At 43.9% G+C, this 26,678-nt stretch overlaps 2 protein-coding genes and 1 non-coding gene across 3 annotated transcripts in view; 2 read left to right on the top strand and 1 right to left on the bottom strand.

The window, feature by feature from the left end:
• The window catches only part of LOC106610511 (neurabin-2), a 31,792-nt gene extending 15,236 nt beyond the window's left edge, over nt 1-16,556 (top strand). Inside the window, exons 2-10 of the mRNA XM_014209897.3 lie at nt 8,628-8,760; nt 9,522-9,642; nt 10,789-10,893; nt 12,425-12,557; nt 14,315-14,467; nt 14,647-14,700; nt 14,841-15,070; nt 15,311-15,404; nt 15,743-16,556. Coding sequence (XP_014065372.1) covers nt 8,628-8,760; nt 9,522-9,642; nt 10,789-10,893; nt 12,425-12,557; nt 14,315-14,467; nt 14,647-14,700; nt 14,841-15,070; nt 15,311-15,404; nt 15,743-15,793 — 1,074 coding nt within the window. The 3' untranslated portion in view covers nt 15,794-16,556. The remainder of the gene's footprint in view (nt 1-8,627; nt 8,761-9,521; nt 9,643-10,788; nt 10,894-12,424; nt 12,558-14,314; nt 14,468-14,646; nt 14,701-14,840; nt 15,071-15,310; nt 15,405-15,742) is intronic.
• A 1,882-nt stretch (nt 16,557-18,438) lies between these two features.
• On the bottom strand, nt 18,439-26,051 carry LOC106610521 (histone-lysine N-methyltransferase PRDM9). Its single transcript, XM_014209909.3, has 7 exons — nt 25,899-26,051; nt 25,479-25,583; nt 25,259-25,357; nt 24,793-25,064; nt 21,161-21,228; nt 20,872-21,062; nt 18,439-20,705 (listed from the first exon to the last, which is right to left on the bottom strand). The coding sequence occupies exons 2-7, from the start codon at nt 25,570-25,572 to the stop codon at nt 19,093-19,095; spliced, it is 2,337 nt and encodes a 778-aa protein (XP_014065384.1). The 5' UTR covers nt 25,573-25,583; nt 25,899-26,051; the 3' UTR covers nt 18,439-19,092.
• Nucleotides 26,052-26,248: 197 nt separating this feature from the next.
• On the top strand, nt 26,249-26,319 carry trnag-ccc (transfer RNA glycine (anticodon CCC)). The gene has a single exon. It is a non-coding gene; the product is annotated as a tRNA-Gly (tRNA).
• Nucleotides 26,320-26,678: the final 359 nt, after the last annotated feature.

Here is a 26,678-nt window from a genome sequence, read left to right as displayed (position 1 = left end):
GTTTGTATGCAGCTTTATTAACTCACATTTATTTTACATTGTTTGCAAACTGATATGTGACACGTATTAAAGCCGAAATAACATAACAAAAAATATATTTTTTGTTAAGGTGTGGCTCAAAACAGGTGGGGCTCATTGACTGGTCGCCACTGGTAGGGCCACATGCATCCCAGGGTTCTGTCTCCGTTCATCATGGCTGCACGACCAGGCAGGACAGGACTCTCTTCTGGAACTGGGATTCATTTTCATTAAGAGGATTCGGAATAATTATCCACCTCCCCCTTTGGCCTGAGACCAGTCAGTCTAACCTGTTTACACTGTAGTCTGGAGCCTTGTGGTTGTCCAGTCCCAATTGACTCCTACCCATTACTTTTGGCCTTTCAATGTGTGCAGATCTACAGTTGAAGTCGGAGTTTACATACACCTTAGCCAAATACATTTAAAAAATACATTTCGCAATTCCTGACATTTAGTCGTAGTAAAAATGTCCTGTCTTAGGTCAGTTAGGATCATCACTTTATTTTAAGAATGTGAAATCTCAGAATAATTGTAGAGAGAATGATTTATTTAAGATTTTATTTCTTTCATCACATTCCCAGTGGGTCAGAAGTTTACATACACTCAATTAGTATTTGGTAGCATTGCCTTTAAATTGTTTAACTTGGGTCAAACGTTTCGAGTAGCCTTCCACAAGCTTCCCACAATAAGTTGTGTGAATTTTGGCCCATTCCTCCTGACAGAGCTGGTGTAACGGAGTCAGGTTTGTAGGCCTCCTTGCTCGCACACACTTTTTCAGTTCTGCCCAAAAATGTTCTATAGGATTGAGGTCAGGGCTTTGTTATGGCCACTCCAATACCTCAACTTTGTTGTCCTTAAGGCAATTTGCCACAACTTTGGAAGTGTGCTTGGGGTCATTGTCCATTTGGAAGACCCATTTGCGACCAAGCTTAAACTTCCTGACTGATGTCTTGAGATGTTGCTTCAATATAGCCACATAATTTTCCTCCCTCATGATGCCATCTATTTTGTGTAGTGCACCAGTCCCTCCTGCAGCAAAGCACCCCCACAACATGATGTTGCCACACCCGTGCTTCACGGTTGGGATGGTGTTCTTCGGCTTGCAAGTCTCCCCCTTTTTCCTCCAAACATAACGATGGCCATTATGGTCAAACAGTTCTATTTTTGTTTCATCAGACCAGAGGACATTTCTCCAAAAAGTACGATCTTTGTCCCCATGTGCAGTTGCAAATCGTAGTCTGGCTTTTTTTATGGCGGGTTTGGAGCAGTGGCTTCTTCCTTGCTGAGCGCCTTTCAGGTTATTTGAGCGGTATGACGGCTGCGTGGTCCCATGGTGTTTATGCTTACGTACTATTGTTTGTACAGATGAACGTGGTACCTTCAGGCGCTTGGAAATTGCTCCCAAGGATGAACTAGACTTGTGGAGGTCTACAATTGTATTTCTGTGGTCTTGGCTGATTTCTTTTGATTTTCCCATGATGTCAAGCAAAGAGGCACTGAGTTTGAAGGTAGGCCTTGAAATGCATCCATAGGTACACCTCCATTTGACTCAAATGATGTCAATTAGCCTATCAGAAGCTTCTAAAGCCATGACATAATTATCTGGAATTTTCCAAGTTGTTTAAAGGCACAGCCAACTTAGTGTATTTAAACTTCTGACCCACTGGAATTGTGATACAGTGAATTATAAGTGAAACAATCTGTCTGTACACAATTGTTGGAAAAATTACTTGTGTCATGCACGACTTGCCAAACTATAGTTTGTTAACAAGAAATTTGGGGAGATGTTGAACAACGAGTTTCAATGACTCCAACCAAAGTGTATGTAAACTTCTGACTTGAACTGTATATGGTGGAACTTCCACCACTACACTGCTTATACCTTCCAGACCATTCAGATCTGCACACATCAACGTGTTATGGCCAAGGGGAAGGGGTGGCGATCGAATACTTACCGACTGTGATTGAGTGTTTGTTGGAGGTATCCCTTCCTTACATTGAGCTTGTTGCTGCAGCTTAATTAAGGTTCAATTGTCAACAGGAGACTTAGTGGCATTGAGGGTTTGTTGTAGTTACGTCTATATCCTCAGAAGGACAGTCTATATAATTCTTGGAGGGACATTAAGTCTCTGTTATACATGCTGAGCTTGTTGCAGTTTGATTATGGTTTGATTGTCATCAAGACAGTTAGTGGGAGATTGAGTGTTTGTTGGTGGTAGCCTGAGTGATTTTCGGAGGGACGTTAAGTCTCTGTTTTTGTGCTAAGCTTGTTGCTGCTGCAGTTTCATTATGCCACATGCCAGCTCTCTGAAACCAATTTAGCCCACATTGAGTGGGTTAATTGCAACAGATGACATGAAACGCTCTGAGACTGAGAGTAGCAGATTGTTCAGAACAGGCAGTCTATTGCAAAGATGGCAATGGGACAACCACCTCACCAATGGGGATTCACTTTCCACCCCATCTCACCAATGGGGTACCACTTTCAACCCATCTCACAATGGGGCACCACTTTCAACCCCATCTCACCAATGGGGTACCACTTTCCACCCCATCTCACCAATGGGGTACCACTTTCAACCCCATCTCACCAATGGGGTACCACTTTCCACCCCATAATTTTAGTTCAGTCTGAGCTTTCTTCAACTACCAAAGTGCCATTTCAATTTGACATGGGGAGAATCTCAGTTGCATTGCCTTGATTCCTTGTGTCCTCTCACCTCCTTTTCAAAACTCACTGGAGGAGAAGGTCAAAGGGGAGAACCTCTGGAGCAGGAAGTCAGGACCGTTGATTCTCCCATGCGGGAGAGCAAATAGTATAGAGAGTGAAGATTTTTTTAAATGGAACAAAATCAATATAATAGGAAGAGAGTGAGAGTGTTATAAAAGTGTGTGAAAAGCCCCTGTGGTTATGTTAACAGGTTAGCAGCAGAGCTTGTGGAGAGACTGTGTGGAGAGGAGCATGCTATTTCTGTTGAGTGAAACCATAGAACCTGTCACCACCACCTCCACACCTCCTGTTGAGTTAAACCATAGAACCCGTCACCACCACCTCCACACCTCCTGTTGTGTGAAACCGTAGAACCCGTCACCACCACCTCCACACCTCCTGTTGTGTGAAACTGTAGAACCAGTCACCACCACCTCCACACCTCCTGTTGTGTGAAACCGTAGAACCCGTCACCACCACCTCTACACCTCCTGTTGTGTGAAACCGTAGAACCCGTCACCACCACCTCCACACCTCCTGTTGTGTGAAACCATAGAACCCGTCACCACCACCATTTGTTTTTTGGGAAAGCAAGAAGAGGAGGAACAGGGTAAACTGCTTTCTACTGGGAGGATGTAACCACTTGTGAAACCGTAGAACCCGTCACCACCACCTCCACACCTCCTGTTGTGTGAAACCGTAGAACCCGTCACCACCACCTCCACACCTCCTGTTGTGTGAAACCATAGAACCCGTCACCACCACCTCCACACCTCCTGTTGTGTGAAACCATAGAACCCGTCACCACCACCTCTACACCTCCTGTTGTGTGAAACCGTAGAACCCGTCACCACCACCTCCACACCTCCTGTTGTGTGAAACCATAGAACCCGTCACCACCACCATTTGTTTTTTGGGAAAGCAAGAAGAGGAGGAACAGGGTAAACTGCTTTCTACTGGGAGGATGTAACCACTTGCCCACACTGTTATCCAACCACATCCCTCCCAGCCAAGGGCTGTGTCCCAAATGCCACCCTATCCCTTAGATAGTTCTCTATTTTTGACCAGGGCCCATAGGGAATAGGGTGCCATTTGGGGCGCTGCCAAGGAGCCATTGTGGTAATTGTTGGAAAAAAATGGCAGAAGGCATGCCTCTATATACCTCTGTAGTGCCAACCTAGTCATTAGTGTGATTTTGTCAGTAACTCACGGTAGGCAAACTACATTGTAAAAAAAAAAGGTGGTTGTCACTTGCTGTGGAATTTGAATACGTGGTTTCCCGTTTAGCTACTAGCTACACAGAGCTTTTATAGGGCATCCCAGTCAGTCAGCTGGTGGCAGAGAGGGAGGCAGGGACAGAGGGACGGGTGTTCCTGGCCATCTGTTAGCCACTGTGACCTACTATCTGTCACAACTGGAGCAGCAGGAGAGTGCAGTGCTGCATGTATCCTCCCCCAGCCCTGCCCCGGCCTCCCCAGCCTCCCCAGCGCCAGCCTCCCCTAGTTGCCCTCAGCCCTGCCCCAGCTTCCCCAGCCTCCCCTAGTTGCCCTCAGCCCTGCCCCAGCATCCCCAGCCTCCCCTAGCCTCCCTCAGCCCTGCCCCAGCTTCCCCAGCCTCTCCTAGCCTCCCTCAGCCCTGCCCCAGCTTCCCCAGCCTCTCCTAGCCTCCCTCAGCCCTGCCCCAGCCCTGCCCCAGCCTCCCCAGTCAACTGTAAGTTTCTGCAGTTGTTCTTCATCATCTTCGTAAGGTAGTCTAGCGGTTAAGAGTGTTGGGCCAGTAACCGAAATATTGCTGGTTCAAATCCTAGAGCTGACTAGGTGAAAAATCTGTCTATGACCTTGAGCAAGGCACTTAACCCTAATTGCTCCTGTAAGTCACTCTGGATAAAAGTGTCTGCTAAATGACTAAAATGTAAACGTGAAATGTCCTGCCTGCATTGTGGGAGGTTATTGTTGGTTGACCCACGTGAACGTGACCAAAGACATGACTGAAACAGGAACCAACTTTGTCTCTCTAACCAATTTTTTGTAAAATGTACACACATCCACTGAGTGTACAAAACATTAGGAACAGCTGGTCTTTCCATGACATAGACTGACCAGGTGAATCCAGGTGAAAACTATGATCCCTTATTGATGTCACTTGTTAAATCCACTTCAATCTGTGTAGATGAAGGGGAGGAGACAGGTTAAAGGAGGATTTTGAAGCCTTGAGACAAAAATGTTAAGTGCTTTTGAACTGGGTATGGTAGTAGGTGCCAAGGACACCGGTTTGTGTCAAGAACTGCATCGCTGCTGGGTTTTTCACACTCAACAATTTCCTGTGTGTATCAAGAATGGTCCACCATCTAAAGGACATTCAGCCAACTTGAAACAACTGTGGGAAGCATTGGAGTCAGCATCCCTGTGCAACACTTTCGAAACCTTGTAGAATCCACGCCCTGACAAATTGAGACTGTTCTGCTCAAATCAATATTAGCATATGTGTATGTTTTGTGAACTCAGTGTATATTTTCAGTCTGTGACTGTGTGATATGGGAGCTGGAGACATGTTTATTTCGACATTACAAAGAAAAACTTCTAGAAACAATGGCAACACACTGTCGTGTTGCACTGAGCCTTGCCGTTGGAAAACTACATCAGTGTCTGACTTTCGGCTGTTGCAGATGCACCTCCCCTGACTTCATTCCTTGACTTTCGTCTGCAGTCGGTTGTGTCAGCCTTACCACTCAAACAAGCCCATTGATTGCCACAGTGCCAGCTTATCCGCCCCGCCCAGTCAGCGTTCATCTGCTGTGGTCTTACTTACAGTACAGGAGGGAGAGAGGATGGAAGGGAGATGTAGGGAGGAAGGGACGGAGGAAGAGAGAGAGGTATGGATGGTTGATTGAATGGAGGGAGGAAGAGAGAGAGGGCAGGATGGATGAATGGATGGAGATGGAGGGAGGAAGAGAGAGAGGGCAGGATGGATGAATGGATGGAGATGGAGGGAGGAAGGGACGGAGGAAGAGAGAGAGGTATGGATGGTTGATTGAATGGAGGGAGGAAGAGAGAGAGGGCAGGATGGATGAATGGAGGGAGATGGAGGGAGGAAGGGACGGAGGAAGAGATAGCAGGCAGAATGGATGAATGGAGGGAGATGGAGGGAGGAAGGGACGGAGGAAGAGAGAGGGCAGGATGGATGAATGGAGGGAGATGGAGGGAGGAAGGGACGGAGGAAGAGATAGCAGGCAGAATGGATGAATGGAGGGAGATGGAGGGAGGAAGGGACGGAGGAAGAGAGAGGGCAGGATGGATGAATGGAGGGAGATGGAGGGAGGCAGGGAGGATATGAGGGCATCATGTTAGATAATCAGTGTGTGTCTGACCCTTAGTGGGATAATCCATATAAGGAAGAAGTAAATCTCTTGATTTTGGAGAAGAAAGTATTGGCCTGTGTGTTTGTGTGTGTGTTTGCCTCGTCTGTGTGTGTGTGTGTGTGTTTGCCTTGTCAGTCAGTGTGTGTGTGTGCGTGTGTGTTTGCCTTGTCAGTCAGTGTGCAAAGCTGAAGCCCAACACAGACAGGTATTACAGACACATCTGGATGTAGGGTTTCCTACATGTTTTAATACACTGGTCTCTGTTCACAAGGCCATGAAATGGGGCAGGAAGGTGCACCAGCTGTGGCCTCTTGATCATTAAACTCAAGGAGCGAACTTCCATGTGAGACAGTCACAAATTACAACCTACTTCTTATGTAGTGCACTACTTTTGAATTCAATTGAGAACTCCATTTGTGCCAAGTCTGCTAGTGCTATGGTGGTGCTACAGACGCAAACAGACAGGGCTCTGGTCAAAAGTTGTGCACTATATAGGGAATAGGGTGCTATTTTGGACACACAGTGACAGAGAGTAAGACAGATTTGTAGGACCACTTTCAGTTGTTTTAACTGTTGATGTGCTAATGCCCTCAAACTCAGCTCTGGACCTCGAAGCCAGTTCCACTAGTTTATTTTATTTTCCCCCTCTAATCAGGGATTTAGACCTGGGACACCAGGTGGGGTGTAGTTAATTATCAGGTAGAACAGAATACCAGTCCGGACCTCGTAGGGTAAGATTTGAATACCCCTGTGCTAATGCCAGGCTACATCCATTCAGACGAAGGAGAAACATATTTTTTGTCTGCCTATAATCCATATTATCCTAATCCGCCTAAATACAAAGGCAACCTAAATCACACAACCCATTAAGACCGTGTGTGTGTGTGCGCGTGCGTGCGCATGACTGTATAGTTCTGAGCTGGCATTTATATGGCCATGGGAAGTGTCATCAACAGTGTATGTACTGTACGATGGCTGCTTTGATGCAAGGCCTTCTCTTCCTAGTGTTCTATTGGAAAATGTTTGATCCAACGGCACAGACCTAGGTACAGTTTAACACAGTCAAAGAAATGTGCCTCACCTCAACCTTCCCAGTATTCAATGATGTATGGAAACACAGATAATACTCTTATCTACTTCTCTCATGGGGAGGTTGATTGAATCATAGGGGCAATGTCAAATCTGACAAGCACTTCACTGTGCGGTTGCTACGGAGACAGAGACCATGTGATTTAGACAGCGCTGATCAAGCAAAGAGATGCTATTGTATATGTCCGTACTGACTACTCTGAGGCACAAACAGATCTAGAGTAAGAAAATGAGAAAAGCTGGCATACATAAAGACAGTTTAAAATGGAGGAAGAGGGATATTAACATAAAGACAGTTTAAAATGGAGGAAGAGGGATATTAACATAAAGACAGTTTAACATGGAGGAAGAGGGATATTAGCATAAAGACAGTTTAAAATGGAGGAAGAGGGATATTAACATAAAGACAGTTTAACATGGAGGAAGAGGGATATTAGCATAAAGACAGTTTAAAATGGAGGAAGAGGGATATTAACATCAAGACAGTTTAACATGGAGGAAGAGGGATATTAACATCAAGACAGTTTACCAGAGAAGAAGAGGGATATTAGTATAAAGACAGTTTAACATGGAGGAAGAGGGATATTAACATAAAGACAGTTTACCAGAGAGGAAGAGGGATATTAACATAAAGATAGTTTAACAGAGAGGGATATTAACGTAAAGACAGGTTAACAGAGAGGAAGAGGGATATTAACAGAAAGACAGTTTAACATGGAGGAAGAGGGATATTAACCCTCCCTGGAAGACCAAAGAGGAGAGTGGCAGTGGCCGTGAAGGAGAGGAGGCTTTTACAGTTAAGCCATGTTGGCAGCTCCAACTCTCCTTGTGTGTGTGTGTAGCAGCTGCAGTGGTCAGGCCTGCATTAGCATGCTGAAGGTGCTTATGTAAACTGTCATGGTCTACGTCCCAAATAGCACCGTATTCCCTATAAAGTGTACACCTATAGGGCTCTGGTCAAAAGCAGTGCACTATGTAAGGAATAGTGTGTCATCTGGGATGGACCCATGCTGTTGGAGCTGGGCCAATGTGGGAATCTCTGCTCTGAAATGGGCCACTATCTATTCTTTGAGAGGTGCTTTGTTTTATACTGTGGTTGATTTGAGGCCTGTTACCGAAATATAGTAGCACTTTGGTAGTTAAAGCAAGCTCTGACTGAGGCAAATTTGGTGATGGAAATGGTTTGTATTCATTATTAGAGGTGAATGACGTGTCAGTGTAATGCACTAAAGACAACACTATGTTGTCACCTCTGTCCCACCTCCACCCACCCATCTGAACATATTGGATCTAAGGCCTTCTTCCAACATGGATAGAGACATCCTGAATTATAAACATGCAACTACTTCTCAATCAGTCAATCAATCAGTCAATCAGACACCTAGCCTAAGTAAAATCAGTCTGAATAAACTGTTTTGTAATAAACTTCATTGTGAACGGTCCATCTCTCAGGTGTTTGCCACCTACCCCAACGAGGACTATGACCGTCGGAACGAGGACGTGGACCCCATGGCTGCATCTGCCGAGTACGAGCTGGAGAAGAGGGTGGAGAGGCTCGATCTGTTCCCCGTTGCGCTGGAGAAAGGTACACCTCAGCCAAATTACCCCCATAACCTTCATCTGGGATTCAGTTACCTTCATAACTTTAATCTGGGATTCAGTTATCCCCATAACCTTAATGTGGCAATCTGGGATTCAGTTATCCCCATAACCGTAATGTGTCAATCTGGGATTCAGTTATCCCCATAACCTTAATGTGTCAATCTGGGATTCAGTAATCCCCATAACCTTAATGTGTCAATCTGGGATTCGAATAACAACAACGATCATTCCCAGATTGCCCATTCAAGAAAACTCATTCACAGTACTTATATTTCACAGTACTCTAAAGAAGAGTTCTCCATCTCCATTCTCTTGAGACAATCAGACAATCAATCCCCATTAGCACCCATCCATCATTTCTCCATCATCCCTCCATTTTCCCTCCAGTTATCCCTCCCCCAAGTTGGGAATTCTCAATCACTCCATCTTCCCTCCAGTTATCCCTCCTCCCAAGAGGGAATTCTCAATCCCTCCATCTGCCAACCAGTTATCGCTCCTCCTAAATGGGAATTCTCAATCATTCCATCTGGCTTCCAGTTATCCCTCCTCCGAAGAGGGAATTCTAAATCACTCCATCTTCACATTGACAGGATGTTAACATAGGGTAAAATGACTGTCACAGGAAAACATTGATTTGAAAAGCTATTATGAAACAAAAGAGCATTTCATTTTCATCATGGATTAAGATAACTATGATTGTATTTTCTTCTCACAGTATTTCTCCTATATCCACTGTGTCTTCAGATGGTGATGGGCTAGGTATCAGTATCATTGGGATGGGGGCGGGGGCAGACATGGGCCTGGAGAAACTGGGCATCTTTGTCAAGACGGTTACCGATAAAGGAGCAGCGCACCGGGACGGCAGGTATGTCACAAAATGGTGTCCTTTCCATCTACGGCTTGTCCATCTATACTCTTGGCAGATTTACCTGAACAAGTTCTGCATGATTTAATCATCTTTTTTAGTTTTTTTGTGACCAACTTTTAATTTAGTTAGTCATTTATTCAGAAGGGGGTTACAGGTACAGGTTTAACATTGAAAGTCATTTTAATTCAGTTATATCCATATATTCAGTTATCATATTTGCATTTCATATATTCACAAACAGTATTTATTGTACCTGTGGGCTGCCACAAAAACAAAAAACACAAAAATAATGCATACACAGATAAAGAAAAAAAGTCTCCCCCTCCCGAATCCATTCCCCCAACCCCCTCAGTCCCCCTCCCCTTACCCATTCCCTTAACCTCCTCAATCCCCCTCCCCAACCCATTGCTTCAACACCCTCAGTCCCCCTCCCCAACCCATTCCCTCAAAACCCTCAGTCCCCCTCCCCAACCCATTCCCTTAACCCCCTCAGTCCCCATCCACACGCCTGCATCCTCCCTACCCACTGGAAACCATGTTTTCCAGCCCTTCCCACCCCGCCAAGCCCCCCTCCTCCCGCATCTTCATCTACCCTACCCCACCTCCCTGACCCGAAGAAAGCATGCCACCCACCCCTTCCCATCCCGCCCAGCAACTGAGGTTGCTTATCAGTCCCCCTCCCACCCAGTTGATGAATTGAATCAGGTGAGCCAATTTAGGAAATATTGAGAAACCCTGGTTTAAGAGATAAATGAATACCACTTCTTCCAGGGCAATGGGAGCCATAATATTTATCTCTATTCTCAGCCAGGGAGCAGAAGAGTCATGTCTAAACCAATTTATAATTGGGCGAAATGCTAGTCCTTGAATTGAATGATTAATGATGATTTAATAATGTAAGAAGCAATCAACCATCTGAGATGAGCCAGACTAGTGTATCTAGTAGTAGTATTCACATCTTGGTCTAGCTAGCTGATTTGATATGGTTCCTTGTGTGAACATGTCTCGCTTGCAAGATAGATTTCTATCTCAATGAGACAAACCTGTATAAAATAAAAGTTGAATAAAAGATGTCTGAAAAAGTAAGCATGTTATACGAGTCCTGACTGAGGCTGTTGTGCTACTTTGTGTTTCTCCATCCAGGATCCAGGTGAATGACCTGATAGTGGAGGTGGATGGGACCAGTCTGGTGGGGGTCACCCAGACCTTCGCTGCCTCCGTCCTCAGGAACACCACAGGCACCGTCAAGTGAGGATACGGTTTTGGGGATTCATCCCAAATGACCCTATTCCCTTTATAGTGCACGACTTTTGACCAGGGCCCAACTACTGCACCTTTTAAAGCAATTTTAAAACAATGAGCTAATGAAAAAGAATAGAGTTGTTTTGATGGATGTCACTCTCAAACACTTGAATACAGACAGACAGGTTAAATTGCTTGGCCCTGTATGAAGTTGGGCTCATCAAGTCTGATCTCTTCTTTGTGTTGTACAGCGTGATGTCAGACACCATTAAGGTTTTCTGGAGACATGTTCTTCTTAGTTTGCAGCAGCTTTAGACTCTAGAGAGACTGTCAAAATGACTCATTATATGCTCTGAGAGAGACATGTTTTTCAGTGTATTACCCTCCTCAGCTATGTAAGAAGAATCTGCAGTTCAGAATATAATTTTTTTAACCTTTATTTAACTAGGCAAGTCAGTTAAGAACACATATTTATTTACAATGACGGCAGTTAACAGTTGGTTAACTGCCTTGTTTAGGGACAGAACAACATATTTTTACCTTGTCAGCTCGGGGATTCGATCTAGCAGCTGATCTAGTACCCATAGTCTAGTACCCATATTCAATCTAGTACCCTTAGTCAGTCAGTTATCACATCCTCCCACATACGTACTGCATAGATCAGGTCACGCAGAGTAGTCATCAGAAGCCAAATAGGGCCATGATGATAGTATGATGAAGAGCCAACACTTCCCTTCATAGATATAGCAACAGAACCACAGCAGAACCACAGACAAAGCTGAAACTCTACATTTGGACCATAGCAGAGCATAAAAACATCACCATCATCCTCACAGCAGTCATCAACACAATTATCATTCCGAAATGCCAGAGGGGTCTATTTGTGGCTGACTGAATGGGGCACCAGAGTTCCCCAATCCCCAACACTCCTTTGTCGTCCTATAGGCTCATTCATTAATTATTCAGGAACTAGTCGTCAGTGGAGCTATGGGGGTAATTGTTAACGTGTGGTGTGTGTGTGTTCCTGTGTGTGTGTGTTTCTGTGTGCGCGTGTGTGTGCGTGTGTAATTGTTAGTGTTGTGTGACTTGTCGAAGATCAGAGCCCTCTTCAGAGATTGCTCATGAATTATAGAACAGGGTAGACGTGGAAGGAAGGGCTGAGGCAGGTGGTCAGTCGGTCAGTCCTATTCATAAAAATGTCAGCCAGAGGAATGGATGGATGGCTGAGGATGGGAACTGTGTTGGTTAGCATTTAATTACATGATAGTTAGCAGAGGGAATTGTAAGTCTGTTATGGTGGTCTTGATAACTGACTGACTATGGCTACTCATTCTGAACTGCACTGCTCAGATTCTTTTTACATAGCTGAGGAGGGTATTACACTGAAAAACAGAGCATATATTGAGTCAAAATAATCTAAATGTTGAAACAGGCTGTATAATTATTTAACCTCTTGCTAAGGGACCATATCATAGAGGTTCCTCTTATTGCAGTCCACATAGGAAGACATTTTCAAAAGCTGTGTAATGTAATGCAGGTTTCTGATTGGTCGAGAGAAGCCGGGCGAACAGAGTGAGGTGGCCCAGCTGATCCAACAGACCCTGGAACAGGAGCGCTGGCAGAGAGAGGTGATGGAACAACGCTACAGCCAGTACATGGAGGACCAAGAGGTAAGTCTCCAACCAGTCTCCAACCAGTCTACAATCAGTCTCCAACCAGTCTCCAACCAGTCTCCAACCAGTCTACATCCAGCATAGGTAGGTCTACAACCAAATTAGCCGTTGAACGGACAACCAAGAGGTACAGTACAGATGGACAGAAAGACTAGTCCAATAAGAAAACAGATGTTGTTTTATGTTGAAAAAGATTTTGCTACTGTGTGCCCAAAAGAACACGACCCTGAACACGGCCAGTTTAGAGACAGAAATGGAAGCCTGGTCACTATTTGAATTTTTCAAATGACTATGAAGCTTTTTAGGTCAATCGTTGCCTTTGTGTGTTCTCTTTTCCCCTCAGCTTTAGGATTAAGATATGTGTGCCAATCGCATCTTTGTCAGAAGGGACCCAAAGCCGGTGCCTGTATTGAGTGAGCTGAATGGGCGTGTGTCCATAGGTACGCTGTTACTGTTCAGTGTAGCCTGCAGACAGTATAAACACAAGTCTGCTTCCCAAAATACTCTATTCTTCCTATGGACTCTGGTCAAAAGTAGTACACTATATAGACAATAGGGTGCCATTTGTGATGCACGCCAACAGGTCAGTTCAGAGAGCCTAGGTCAAATAAGATAAATGAAATGATGTCCCCCTAGGACTCCTTTTTGAATCTGTTTATAACGTTCTGGCCACTTCCTCTCTGGGTTGTTGGGGTAGACATTTTATAGGACTTCAGGCGCTTCTCTGTCCTGGCATCCCAATACCAGCTTCCCCCTAAAGTCAAGCGCTTCTCTGTCCTGGCACCCCAATACCAGCTTCCTCCTACAGTCTATCTCTTCTCTGTCCTGGCACCCCAATGGTGGAACCAGCTTCTTCATAAAGTCTATCTCTTCTCTGTCCTGGCACCCTAATACCAGCTTCCCCCTACAGTCAAGCTCTTCTCTGTCCTGGCACCTTATTGGTTGAAAAAGCTTCTCCCTAAAGGCAAGCCCTTCTCTGTCCTGGCACCCCAATAGCAGCTTCCCCCTAAAGTCAAGCTCTTCTCTATCCTTGCACCCCAATCGTGAAACCAGCTTCCCACTAAAGCTTCCCCTGTCCATCTTCTGAAAATGTCTGAAACCTTATTGAAGAGTATCTTAAATAACTTTCACGGTGCCCCAGATGCCCACTTCCCCCACAAAAAAGGCAGTTGTCTTTTCCTACTAGCTCTGACTTTGCTGATGAGTACTTTGTTGAGGGAAAATGTACTTGATACGCTTGTGATGTGTTGATGTCTCACCTAGCTATCTTAAGATGAATCACTAAGTTGCTCTGGATAAGAGTGTCTGCTAAATGACTCAATTGTAAATGTCATCACCTATCACAACGAGGATGACCTCTATGCAATCAAAATCCTATGAGGATGCAGGACATTCTTATATTCTCCATCTTATTACAATGACATGCAGAATGATAGCATTATGGCTGAGGTTTAGTTCTGGTGTGTTCTCACCCCCTATCTAGGGACCCGCTTTACTGGTGTTATATGCCATCTAGTGGCCAGTCTGGATACCAATAGAGAACCAACCATGAAGCTCTTGTAGAGGCAGCAGTCACAGGCAATTATAAAAATGCTGTGGGATGGATGGATGGATGGATGGATGGACAGATGGAACTATATTGAACCTTTTCAAATATGCAGACACTTTGGCCGTCTCAGTTAAAACCTGGAGGCATTGTGGAAAACCCCAGACCCAATCGAGACTTCAGGCTCACCTGTCCGCTCTTCCCCCAGGGTGGCGAATATGGTACTGATGAGGAGGAGGATGATGAGGAGGAGGTCAGCCCCACGCATCCCTCTGCCATCGAGGTGTTTGAACTGGCTGAGAACGAGGACATCTCTCCACTGGAGACGGACCCTGAGAAGCTGGCCCATAAGTACCAGGAAGTGAGAGAAGACAAAGACAAGTTAAAGACAAAGGCCTGCGTCACTCTATTCCTTATGTAGTGCACTACTTACTTACTCACTTACTCTCTCTCTCCACCTCTCTTTCTTTCTCTCCCTCTGTCTGTCTCTCTCGCTCTCTTTCTGTCTCTCCCTGTCTCTCTCTCTCTCGCTCTCCTCAGCTTCACATAAAGCATGCTGTAACACAGGCAGAGATCCAACAGCTGAAAAAAAAGGTTGTTATATTATGTCATTCTTATTATGTCCTAATGTTTAATTGTAAATATGGGCAGTTGATATACAGTGGCCTTTACAGTTTTCATCCCCTGCCTGTCTGTTTGTGTACATGTGTTTGTGTGCTTCTCCACACTCCCAGCTGAACCATGCAAAGCAGGACAAGCAGCGCTGGCGTGTGGACAAGACCCAGTTGGAGCAGACCCTGCAGGAGAACAAGGAGCGCATGGAGAAGCTGGAGGGTTACTGGATGGAGGCCCAGAGTCTGTGTCAGGCTGTGGACGAGCACCTGAAGGAGACCCAGGCCCAGTACCAGGCTCTGGAGCGCAAGTACAGCAAGGCCAAGCGCCTCATCAAGGAGTACCAGCAGAAGTAAGGCCGGGACACACACACACATTGCATTGAGAGTGTGGTAAGGTTGTACATAAGAGGTCAATATAAAAGTATGTTAATTACAGTGAATAATAGAAAAGAAAGTAGAACTTGTTCAGTCTGCGGCAATGTTTCCAATGTTTCAGCCCCAAGGCTTTTCTCAGAGCTCATTCATTACAGTGGAAATACAAGTGGTTTTAGAGTGGTGTGATTGGTGTCTCTGTGATGGCTCTTCTCCAGAGAGATTGAGTACCTGAAGAAGGAGACTCAGCGCTGTCTTCAGGACGGGGCCGAGGCATCACTGAGGGAGGAGTCAGGACAGCTCCATGAACAGGTAATAGTGGAGACTGATGGTTGTATGTGTGGTTCCTGGGTTTGATTCCCGCTGGGGTCACCGATATGAAAAATATATGCACGCATGACTGTAAGTTGCTTTGGATAAAACTGTCTGTTAAATGGCATATATTATTATTATTATTATTATTATTATATTATAAATGTCATCGTGTGCAGCCATCAGGGAGACCATTGATTACACAGAACGTTGGTAGTTGCAGACAACTTTGTGATTGAGAAACTTGATTGAATGTATTATGGTAACAATTCAAGTTTCTAGTAGTCCATCATCTATAGTACACAAATGTAACCATAACTTTCTGTGTTTGTTTGCAGATAGCAGATCTGGAATGCAGGGTTGAGGTACTGAAATCTGAACCTTTATAAAAGCCTTGTTTTCTAAGAGTCTCTTCAAGAATTTCCAGAAGTGAATACGAGGATAGTGTTATTGTACTTGCAGTGGACCCATGGTATTTCTTGTCTCAAACTTTAGCCTGGTTTGCGGTCGAATACAGGTACCCTCAGGCTTTGTATTTCTTTATGTAATCTCTTTATGTAACAACTCTTTCAATCCCGTTTTGTTTTTAGATTTCCCAGCTGGTAATATTGTCAATAACTACTGGTTTGTCTGACAGTTTAATCAACCATTTTCTTAACATTCCAAAATACTGACAAGAACGTCCATGGAACTCTAACCGTTGCTGTTCCTAACTTTTCATTCCCAGTGTTCAGTATTTTACAATTTGATCACAAATCGTGTTTTTGGGTGAATTAGAAGACCGGGCTTTTGATTTCAATTGCCAAAACAAATCAAATTTCTTTCTTTTATTTGCCTATTTTGTAAGTGCCGTTTCATTTTCTGGATTGTCATTGTACAGCTGTAATACTGTATGTGGTTTATAAAACAAAAGTTTGCTTTGTATTTTTATTAATATATGTATAACATTTAACATATACAGTATGACATAATGGAGTCAACAGTTGGTGCTTATGTGACTGAGGAAGATGTGTAACTAGTCAAATGTCCACACTGGAGAAGATATACACTACCGTTGAAAAGTTGGGGGTCACTTAGAAATGTCCTTGTTTTTGAAAGAAGAGCAATTTTTTTTGGTCCATTAAAATAACATCAAATTGATCAGAAATGCAGTGTAGACATTGCTAATGTTGTAAATTACTATTGTAGCTGGAAACAGCTGATTGTTAATGGAATATCTGCATAGGCGTACAGAGGCCCATTATCAGCAACCATCACTCCTGTGTTCCAATGGCACGTTGTGTTAGCTAATCCAGGTTTATCATTTTAAAAGGCTAATTGATCATTAGAAAACCCTTTTGCAATTATGTTAGCACAGCTGAAAATTGTTGTGCTGATTAAAGAAGCAATACAACTGGGCTTCTTTAGACTAGTTGAGTATCTGGAGCATCAGAATTTGTGGGTTCGATTAGAAGCTCAAAATGGCCAGAAACAAATAACTTTCTTCTGAAACTCATCAGTCTATTCGTCTTCTAAGAAATTAAGGCTGTTCCATGCGAGAAATTGCCAAGAAACTGAAGATCTCGTACAACGTTGTGTACTACTCCCTTCACAGAACAGCACAAACTGTCTCTTACCAGAATAGAAAGAGGAGTGGGAGGCCCCGGTGCACAACTGAGCAAGAGGACAAGTACATTAGAGTGTCTAGCTTGAGAAACAGACGCCTCACAAGTCCTTAACTGGCAGCTTCATTAAATAGTGCCCACAAAACACCAGTCTCAACATCAACAGTGAAGAGGCGACTCCGGGATGCTTGCCTTCTAGGCAGAGTTCCTCTGTCCAGTGTCTGTTCATTTGCCCATCTTAATCTTTTATTTATATTGGCCAGTCTGAGATATGGCTTTTTCTTTGCAACTCTGCCTAGCTAACACAACGTGCCATTGGAACACAGGTTGCTGATAATGGGCCTCTGTACGCCTATGAAAATATTCCATAAAAAATCTGCCGTTTCCAGCTACAATAGTCATTTACAACATTAACAATGTCTACACTGTATTTCGGATCAATTTGATGTTATTTTAATAGACAAAAAAAATAGCTTTTCTTTCAAAAACGACATTTCTAAGTCATCCCAAACATTTGAACCAGTAGTGTAGCTTGATTGAACGTTTGGTGCTTCACTGGAATGAAAGTGGCAAGAGGTGGGCTATCTCCTACAATTACATCAGGAGACCAACTTTTGCAGGAGTTTGAGACTTCAGTCAACTGCTGCCACAGCCATACAGTATGTGTATTGTTAGTCAACTCCGCTACGCAGTAATGGCTACTGATGGGATTCAGTAAGAGTATACTAAACCTTCAGTAATAACCCCTTTCTTATTTAACTAACTAAACTTACATAACTCCTTATAAAAAGGAGAGAAATCCTCCATATGTGCTGTACCACAAAGGGACATGACATGATTGGAATCTTATCGTTTTTTTATTTTTTATTGTGAATATTATCAAAGATGTATTCAACACCGACTGAATGGCAGACACAAGAACTGGTGACTGATGGACTGAAACAGAGGGACGAGGCATAACTGAACTTGTCCATCGTGAACACAACCATGGACTTTGAAGGTGATGAAACATTCCTCCCTGTAAACATATGTGAGGTATTGGAGAAAAGCAATGCAAAGAAACAAGTGTTGATGAAAGCAGGAATGAATTTCAGAGGCTAGACCGGGGGGATTTCATGAAGACAGTGTTAGATAATGTTATCAAATGAACACATACTGTATCTCATGGGCATGTTTCGAGTGTTTATCAGATTTTAGGCTTGGACAGGGCACATGCTTTGCATTGTTTTGTGCAATAAATGGTGAACTGTGATACTGAAGTCAGTTATTTTTTTATAACTTCCATTTTACATTTCCCTCATCTTCAGATCACAAACTGAATTATACTCCAGGGACAATAGAGATATATTCTACTCTAAATTGGAAATGGCATATTATGAATAATAAACACATTGGTCATCAAAAAGAAAGGAAGACCAAGGCACTCCTCATATAATTAATTAAAAAGCCTTTATTTGTATGGCATGTTCAATGGAAACAGTTTACAAACTCTGACGCCATTCGGCTGCATAGCCTTCGTCAGGGAGTACAAAGATATGTCAATACAATGTCCAATTTTGAACAGCTTTTTCCAATCAACCCTGATTTGAAGAGGGAGTTGTTACAGAATTCATTGGACAACACCTAGTAAACAATACTATACACAATAAAAAGTGAAATACTGTAGATATGCTATCAAAAATGCATCTCAAGGCTAGAATCATTAGAACCCCTAGAAAGGTAGTTCTAACCTTGAATATGACTGGGCTAGGTGTTAAGAATAGGAGAGCCATCTATTTTATAGTACACTAGAACACAGCAAAAATGGACCACAACAGTCTAAACATAGCTAATTGAGGCCGGAACATGATCAATACTCATAGCTTGTAGGGAGGCAGGGTTGCCATGGTGTAAGGATTTGTACTGTTTTTTAACACATTTTCTTTGAAAACCAAAGTATGAACAACAATCACATTATTTTACATGAAGTGTTGTAAAATGTACTGGTATTCTCAGCTGTGAATGTTGAAATGGGTATGTATCAACTTAACCAAGTGTTTTCAAAGAAACACAATAGTCAATAGTGTGTGTGTGGTGCAACCAAATTATGAGTGTGTCTTTTCATGGTGTCTCGTCAGGTGATAATTTCGTGAAAAACTTTTCCCACACTGATCACACTTGTACTGTCTCTCTCCGTTGTGCAGCATCAGGTGAGCTTTCAGACTCTGAGGTCGACTGAAGCTTTTCCCACATTCAGGACAGGTACATGGTTTCACCCCAGTGTGTTTTCTCTCATGGCGCTTCAGATCCCCAGACTGACGAAAACTCTCTCCACACTCAGTACACAGGAAAGATTTCTCCCCTGTGTGTATCCTCACGTGCACATTCAGATGTCCAGAGTGGCTAAAACACTTCTCACAGTAAGAGCAGCGGTATGGCTTCTCTCCCGTGTGAATCCGCTGATGCTGCTTAAGGCTGTAGAAACAAGAGAAACCTTTCCCACAGTCATTGCACAAGTGCAGTTTGGCTGCGTCTGACTGGAAACACCGGTGAGCTTTGAACCTCTGAACGTGCTCGTAGCTCTTTCCACACTGCAAGCACAGGTGGACTTCTCCTGCCTCTCCGGCCTTCTGCTCCGACTGAATTATCCCTGAGCCTAGGCCTGTGGCCTGAGAGACATGCTCATCAGGGTGGTGTCTCTTAACGTGCTTCCGGAGGTACCTCTCCTCGGTGAAGGAGAACTGGCAGTAGGAGCAAGGGACAGCTTCTTTAGAGCTCAGCTGGATGTCCTTACATACTTCTGCATCCAGGTGGTGCTGTAGACCAGCAGCCTGACTGAAGAACCTTCCACAGTGGGTGCAGCAATAAAGCATATTTTCCTTCGGGTGCTTGTTGACCTTGTGCTTCTTCAGGGTGGTGTACCGTTTGAAGGTAACCCTGCATGTAGAGCAAGAGTACGGAGGTGGCCCCACCACGACCCGGATGCACTGATGGGCTTTAAGGGACTCTGGGTTGCCGAAGGTTCTCTGACAATCAGTGCAGCTGTACTGGGCCTCTCCTACAGCCTCTCTGCTCTCCTCCTCCATGTCCAGAGCATCTGGATTGGGATCTGAATGGAACCTCTTCTTGGTACTGGTTTCTCTTTGTTTCGGTGTGTTTGCCTTAGTTTTGGCTTTAGAGTTCCTGGTGAACTTTACCCTGAGGTTCCTCAGTCTCTGTGAGGAAGCTCTTCCTGTCTGGGTCTCTGTAGGTTGATCATTGGACAGAGGCTCGGGTTCCCAGGTGCTGTCAGAAGGAGGCGGGAGCGAACTCTCACCGCTGACCTCTACCACTCCAGGCTTCTTCTTCCTTCCGTGAACTCGTAGCTGGTGACTTGCCAGGTCGTACCCCTGAGTGAAACACTTCCTGCACTGGGGGCAGCAGTAGGGTCTGACGTTGGAGTGGACAGCTCGCATGGTTCTCTGGACGTGGCCTTTCTGCTTAAAACTCTTAGGACGCTGAGGGCACCGGTAGCCCAACTCACGGACAGAGGACGACATAGGGTCTGGGTTCATGTTACTGTTAGAAAGGTGATTTTCAAGCTCACTCAGTGCAGACGCAGGTGATAGGTCCAGAGGGTGTAATTGCTCTTTATGTCTTTGGATGTAGGTCTCAGTGGTGAAAGAAAGCTGGCACTGACAGCAGAGGAAAACCTGAGACGATAAATCTGTATTAACCTCTAAAACGGAGAGAAAAGAAGAAGAAAAGTTAGGTCTTATTAAACTAAAGTGACGTTCTTTCAACTTTTTGGAGAAATGTATTATTATCCCTTATACACCCTCACAGAAGCCTTCTAGACACCTAATGCCAGAGCAAGGTTGTAAAAAGAGACTAGGGATAAGTACCTGAAGGGGTGCTCTTTCGGAGCCAGATTTGGTCAGAAGGGTCCCTAAACCTGTCGATGAATCGCCCCCCAGGCCAAAACAGGAGCTCATCTCCTGGGAGGATGGAGCGGCAGCAGTGGAAGAAAACAGTCCCCCTGTACTGGAGTGCTATGAGATTACCCTCCTCTACATTACGAGCACAATTAACATACCTAAAAGAGAGATGAGAGAGAGTGCAATGGGACTAAGCACTCCATAACAGACAGACAGATGCAGTGTAAAATAAGGTACGTTCTACAACACAAGTTACCTCATCCAATTGGAATGAGTGTCTCTTGCAGAATCAATGTACTCAGATTCACCCTTACTGTTCCAGACCTGAAAAGAGACAAGCGCTTTAAACAGAACAATACGGACAAAAAATGTCAGCTGACCATGCTCCGATAGATAGAGCATAGAGACAATGCTCCAGAACAGTGTTGTGTCCCAAATGGCACCGCATTCCCTACATAGGCACTAAGTGAGCATACAATTAAAAAGCAAGGTCTTTTTTGGGGCAAAAACGATGCATGGCCATCATATTTCTAATGTTTATCATAGAAAACAATGTAAGGTACATTTTCTAATGTTTTTCTTAAAAGGTAATCTTGCATTTTATCAGAGAAATGTAAGCTGGCTAGACTGAGAAAAGCACTGGAGAAAAGTAGATATACATCAGTCAGAGCATGGTCGTGAACTCTCATCTGAGTGGAGAAGTGCAACTTAAGCACAAAATTAGTCTGATGCTGAGGAGAAATTACAATAAAAGCATTTTACATCTGCGTTTACAAAACACAGCAAGATATATGTTATGCATTGAATTTTTGTCCTCTGTAAAAAATTAAGAATTGTGCATTAACCCCTAAGTTTAACTGGCTAGTTACAGTGAGGGAAAAAAGTATTTGATCCCCTGCTGATTTTGTACGTTTGCCCACTGACAAAGAAATGATCAGTCTATAATTTCAATGGTAGGTTTATTTGAACAGTGAGAGACAGAATAACAACAAAAAAATCCAGAAAAACACATTTCAAAAATGTTATGAATTAATTTACATTTTAATGAGGGAAATAAGCATTTGACCCCCTCTCAATCAGAAAGATTTCTGGCTCCCAGGTGTCTTTTATACAGGTAACGAGCTGAGATTAGGAGCGCACTCTTAAAGGGAGTGCTCCTAATCTCAGTTTGTTACCTGTATAAAAGACACCTGTCCACAGAAGCAATCAATCAATCAGATTCCAAACTCTCCACTATGGCCAAGACCAAAGAGCTATCCAAGGATGTCAGGGACAAGATTGTAGACCTACACAAGGCTGGAAAGGGCTACAAGACCATCGCCAAGCAGCTTGGTGAAAAGGTGACAACAGTTGGTGCGATTATTCGCAAATGGAAGAAACACAAAAGAACTGTCAATCTCCCTCGGCCTGGGGCTCCATGCAAGATCTCACCTCGTGGAGTTGCAATGATCATGAGAACGGTGAGGAATCAGCCCAGAACTACACAGGAGGATCTTGTCAATGATCTCAAGGCAGCTGGGACCATAGTCACCAAGAAAACAATCGGTAACACACTACGCCGTGAAGGACTGAAATCCTGCAGCACCCCTGCTCAAGAAAGCACTTACACATGCCCGTCTGAAGTTTGCCAATGAACATCTGAATGATTCAGAGGACCACTGGGTGAAAGTGTTGTGGTCAGATGAGATCAAAATGGAGCTCTTTGGCATCAACTCAACTCGCCGTGTTTGGAGGAGGAGGAATGCTGCCTATGACCCCAAGAACACCATCCCCACCGTCAAACATGGAGGTGGAAACATTATGCTTTGGGGGTGTTTTTCTGCTAAGGGGACAGGACAACTTCACCGCATCAAAGGGACCATGTACCGTCAAATCTTGGGTGAGAACCTCCCTCAGCCAGGGCATTGAAAATGGGTCGTGGATGGGTATTCCAGCATGACAATGACCCAAAACACACGGCCAAGGCAACAAAGGAGTGGCTCAAGAAGAAGCACAGTGGCCTAGCCAGTCTCCAGACCTTAATCCCATAGAAAATCTGTGGAGGGAGCTGAAGGTTCGAGTTGCCAAACATCAGCCTCGAAACCTTAATGACTTGGAGAAGATCTGCAAAGAGGAGTGGGACAAAATCCCTCCTGAGATGTGTACAAACCTGGTGGCCAACTACAAGAAACCTCTGTCCTCTGTGATTGCCAACAAGGGTTTTGCCACCAAGAACTAAGTCATGTTTTGCAGAGGGGTCAAATACTTATTTCCCTCATTGAAATGCAAATCAATTTATAACATTTTTGACATGCGTTTTTCTGGATTTTTTGGTTTTTATTCTGTCTCTCACTGTTGAAATAAACCTACCATTTAAATTATTGACTGATTATTTCTTTGTCAGTGGGCAAACGTACAAAATCAGCAGGGGATCAAATACTTTTTTCCCTCACTGTATCTAAATAAGTGGCTGAATTAATAAGGTGATGGGGCATCATATTGTGTTAGCTTTCTGCAATGTTTGAGAAGTCAAAGCCCTTTGGATGAGTTATCTTGATTTCCTAGCGTTTTTTTTCTTCTCAGTTCTCGCCCTGTTTGCTCCTCCCCCATCTTCTCCTCTCAGTTCTTGGCTGGTCTGCTCCTCCCCCATCTTCGAGCAGAGCAGGCAGGCCAGTTACCCTAGCAACTCTAGACTACACACAGACACAGCTTGTACATATGCTGCTCCAGAGCCAGTACTGTTCTTCCTTCAGACCAGCATGCGTCAAAACCTTCGTTCATTTGCAGTGTCTCTCATTCCCATTTTGCTTGTAAAATGTCCAGACTCATCAAAAATGACATTCGGTAGCTGGATTGCCTGTTTTTGCAATTTGTTTATTTTCGTTTTCATTCTTTAGCATATTTAGCTAGCAGCCTCCTTGGAAATGTGCTATTACTTGTGATAAGTTTGGTAGCGTTCTGGTAATAGACGCCCAATATCCCTTTTTTTGTCTCATACCATAAATCCCGGCATAAGACAAGGACGGTATGACGATATGAAAATCTGGATTTATTAAATTTTTTTAACCTTTATTTAACTAGGCAAGTCAGTTAAGAACAAATATCGAACCCGGGTCTGTAGTGACGCCTCTAGTGCTTTAGACTGCTGCGCCACTCAGGATCTCTTGGATACCACCCAACCCTATATTAAAATCAGTAGTAGTATGCTATAGCCTATTATCACATGCTGTCATAAGGAAGCATTCTGGGACAGGTGTGAACCAAATGTATTTCTTGACGTTTATGTTTACAAAACAGCACTCAAGTTGCCGTGATGCTCTTTTGACAATTGAGTTCATAGACTTTGATCAGCGCGTAGAATGAACGTGGCTGTCCAGTCTGCAGTCCACTCTAATCATAAGGGGCATTTCTTTACAAACGCATCCAATCGCCTTGGTCCCGGTCCCTTACTAAACCAATCACAAGCTTCAATCTGCTGTAGTTCACAGTGCTGTGGCAGAAAGATGATGGATGTCCCGGGTGAAGCTGCCGATATTACAATGTTTGTGATGTAGAATTGCAGGTACATATGCTCCGATTTTCAAAAAGATTTGGAGGCACAGTTGAAGTTAACTCACTCAATATACTTAAGCAATAAGACCAGAGGGGGTGTGGTATATGGCCTATATACACGGCTAAGGGTTTTTCTTAAGCACGACTCAACCATTCATGTAGTGTTGTGGTGTCTCTCTTGTCGTGGATGTGTGTTTTGTCCTATATTTTTATTTTATTTTTAATCCCAGCCCTCGTCCCCACAGGAGGCCTTTTGGTAGGCCGTCATTGTAAATAAGAATTTGTTCTTAGCTGACTTGCCTGGTTAAATAAATCTTAAATAAATACAATTTGAAAAAAGCATCCATCAGTACTCACCTCCCAGGAGTAGTCACTTGTTACTGCGCTGTCCCTGGTAGTCACCTCCCCCTCACAGGGGCCAAAGTGCATTCCTGGGGACACAATTGCTCCTTGGTTTAGAACCCCCAGACCAGCCCCAGGGATACTGGACCTGCCCACCACCAGCCCGTGGGGTAGGGTGAGGAGGGCCCTCTGGGGTAAGCCCACTGGAGTGGGAGAGTCCAGCATGAAGGACAGACCACCTTGGATATCACACTGGTCTTTGTAGGAGGCATGACACTCCTCACAATCTGTAAAAATACAAAGTGATAGGCCTAACTAAGTAAGATGACACAATCATGTGGTAAACTAAACTGGACATAACAAGGCCTTACACTTACTAACCGTAGATCTAAGCAACTATGATTTGAAAGATGCATGCAAAAACCATTGACGGCCTTTGAATTCAAGATAGTCAGAGTACACAGAATCTGTTGTCACTCACAGAGGTCATTGCCGTTGTCATTTGGTAGTGGATGATCCTCCTCTTGGCCTTGTACCACAGTGTTCACCAATATATTCTGGACCAGGCTGTCGGGCAACACTGTGACAACACAGATCCAGTGAGAAACAGGAGTACATGACAAACATTCCTGACACAGGAGTACATGTCAAACACAATATGAAACTGATTGAATTAGGCTACTGTAGCCTGAGTACCACACCTGCAGAGGCGTTGTCTGTAATGAGTTGGGCTTGACATCCCTCTTCTGATGCACCAGTCTCTGCCCACTCCACGATGATCACTTCTTCAGACATGACTGCAGGCTCTGTAGTCGGTTAGTAGGGTAGCAACATGACAGAGTCAGCAAGCACAACACAACAGCCATGTATCTGGACAAAACCCGTCACCCTGTGTGTTAAGCTATGGCAACAGCCATTTTGTCCTGATTCTATACCAATTGACGTATTAATTTAATTGTGTAATGAACATTAGCTACTAACGAAAACAAAATATATCTGACTGTCATAATACACATTGTTAGCTAGCTAGCTACAGAAAAACATGCTAGTTAATGCTAATTCCACATTGCTCGCTAGCATTTTTATCATAATATTGTGTTTACAATGATGTTAGGACAAACCTGTACAAATGAATCCACCTGAAACCTGTATCTAATTACTTGGTAATAATCTGTTAAGGTACTAGTGTGTTTGTTACTTTTGGAAAACTGATTTGACTTTTGTGGTAAAAGTTAATGGGTAGCTTGTAACAAATGTTCGGATGTTTGTTGCCCTTTTCATGAACCGGAAGTGAAAACCTTGCAAACGATCGCCTCTAAATGTGAACTTTTTACAATTATTATAGATTTTTTAAATTATCGATGACGCTTTAATGACCAGAGTATTATTCATACGCTATAAAACATGCATATAATGTCGAAACTGATTTACACTTTCTTTATATAATCAACAATCTGTCCCATATTTAACTGCGCCGCTGGTGTAATGGTATCATGGAAGATTCCCATTCTTTCGACCCGGGTTCGATTCCCGGGCGGCGCACTGTTTTTGCAATCTTGACACAAAACTGCAGTAGCATTATTAATAATCTCTGTTTTCGCGTTTCCTTTTCAGCAACCAAGTAGGCAACATTTTACCTCAGTAGTTGTCGCTTGTGTCTCATGGAAACAACCAAGCAACAGAGACACACTGAAGTTCCATACAGGTTGCAGTGGAGCCAGTCGGAAACAACTTTTACTCACTGGCATTCTCGTGCGGTGCCATAGTGTCGAGATTATCGAAACTATCCAAAATGTACTGCAAGTGACATTTGAGAAAGACGTCACCTATACCAGGTCATGACAGAAGCCAAGTGTTCCAGAAGATATGACTACTTAACACCAAATTTGCGACTGAGATGG

This window comes from Salmo salar, chromosome 01, assembly GCF_965601325.2.
Source record: "Salmo salar chromosome 01, fSalSal1, whole genome shotgun sequence".
Taxonomy (NCBI): Eukaryota; Metazoa; Chordata; class Actinopteri; order Salmoniformes; family Salmonidae; genus Salmo; species Salmo salar.
Note: the sequence above shows the minus strand (reverse complement) of the source record. Positions and strands in the feature narration are given on the sequence as shown.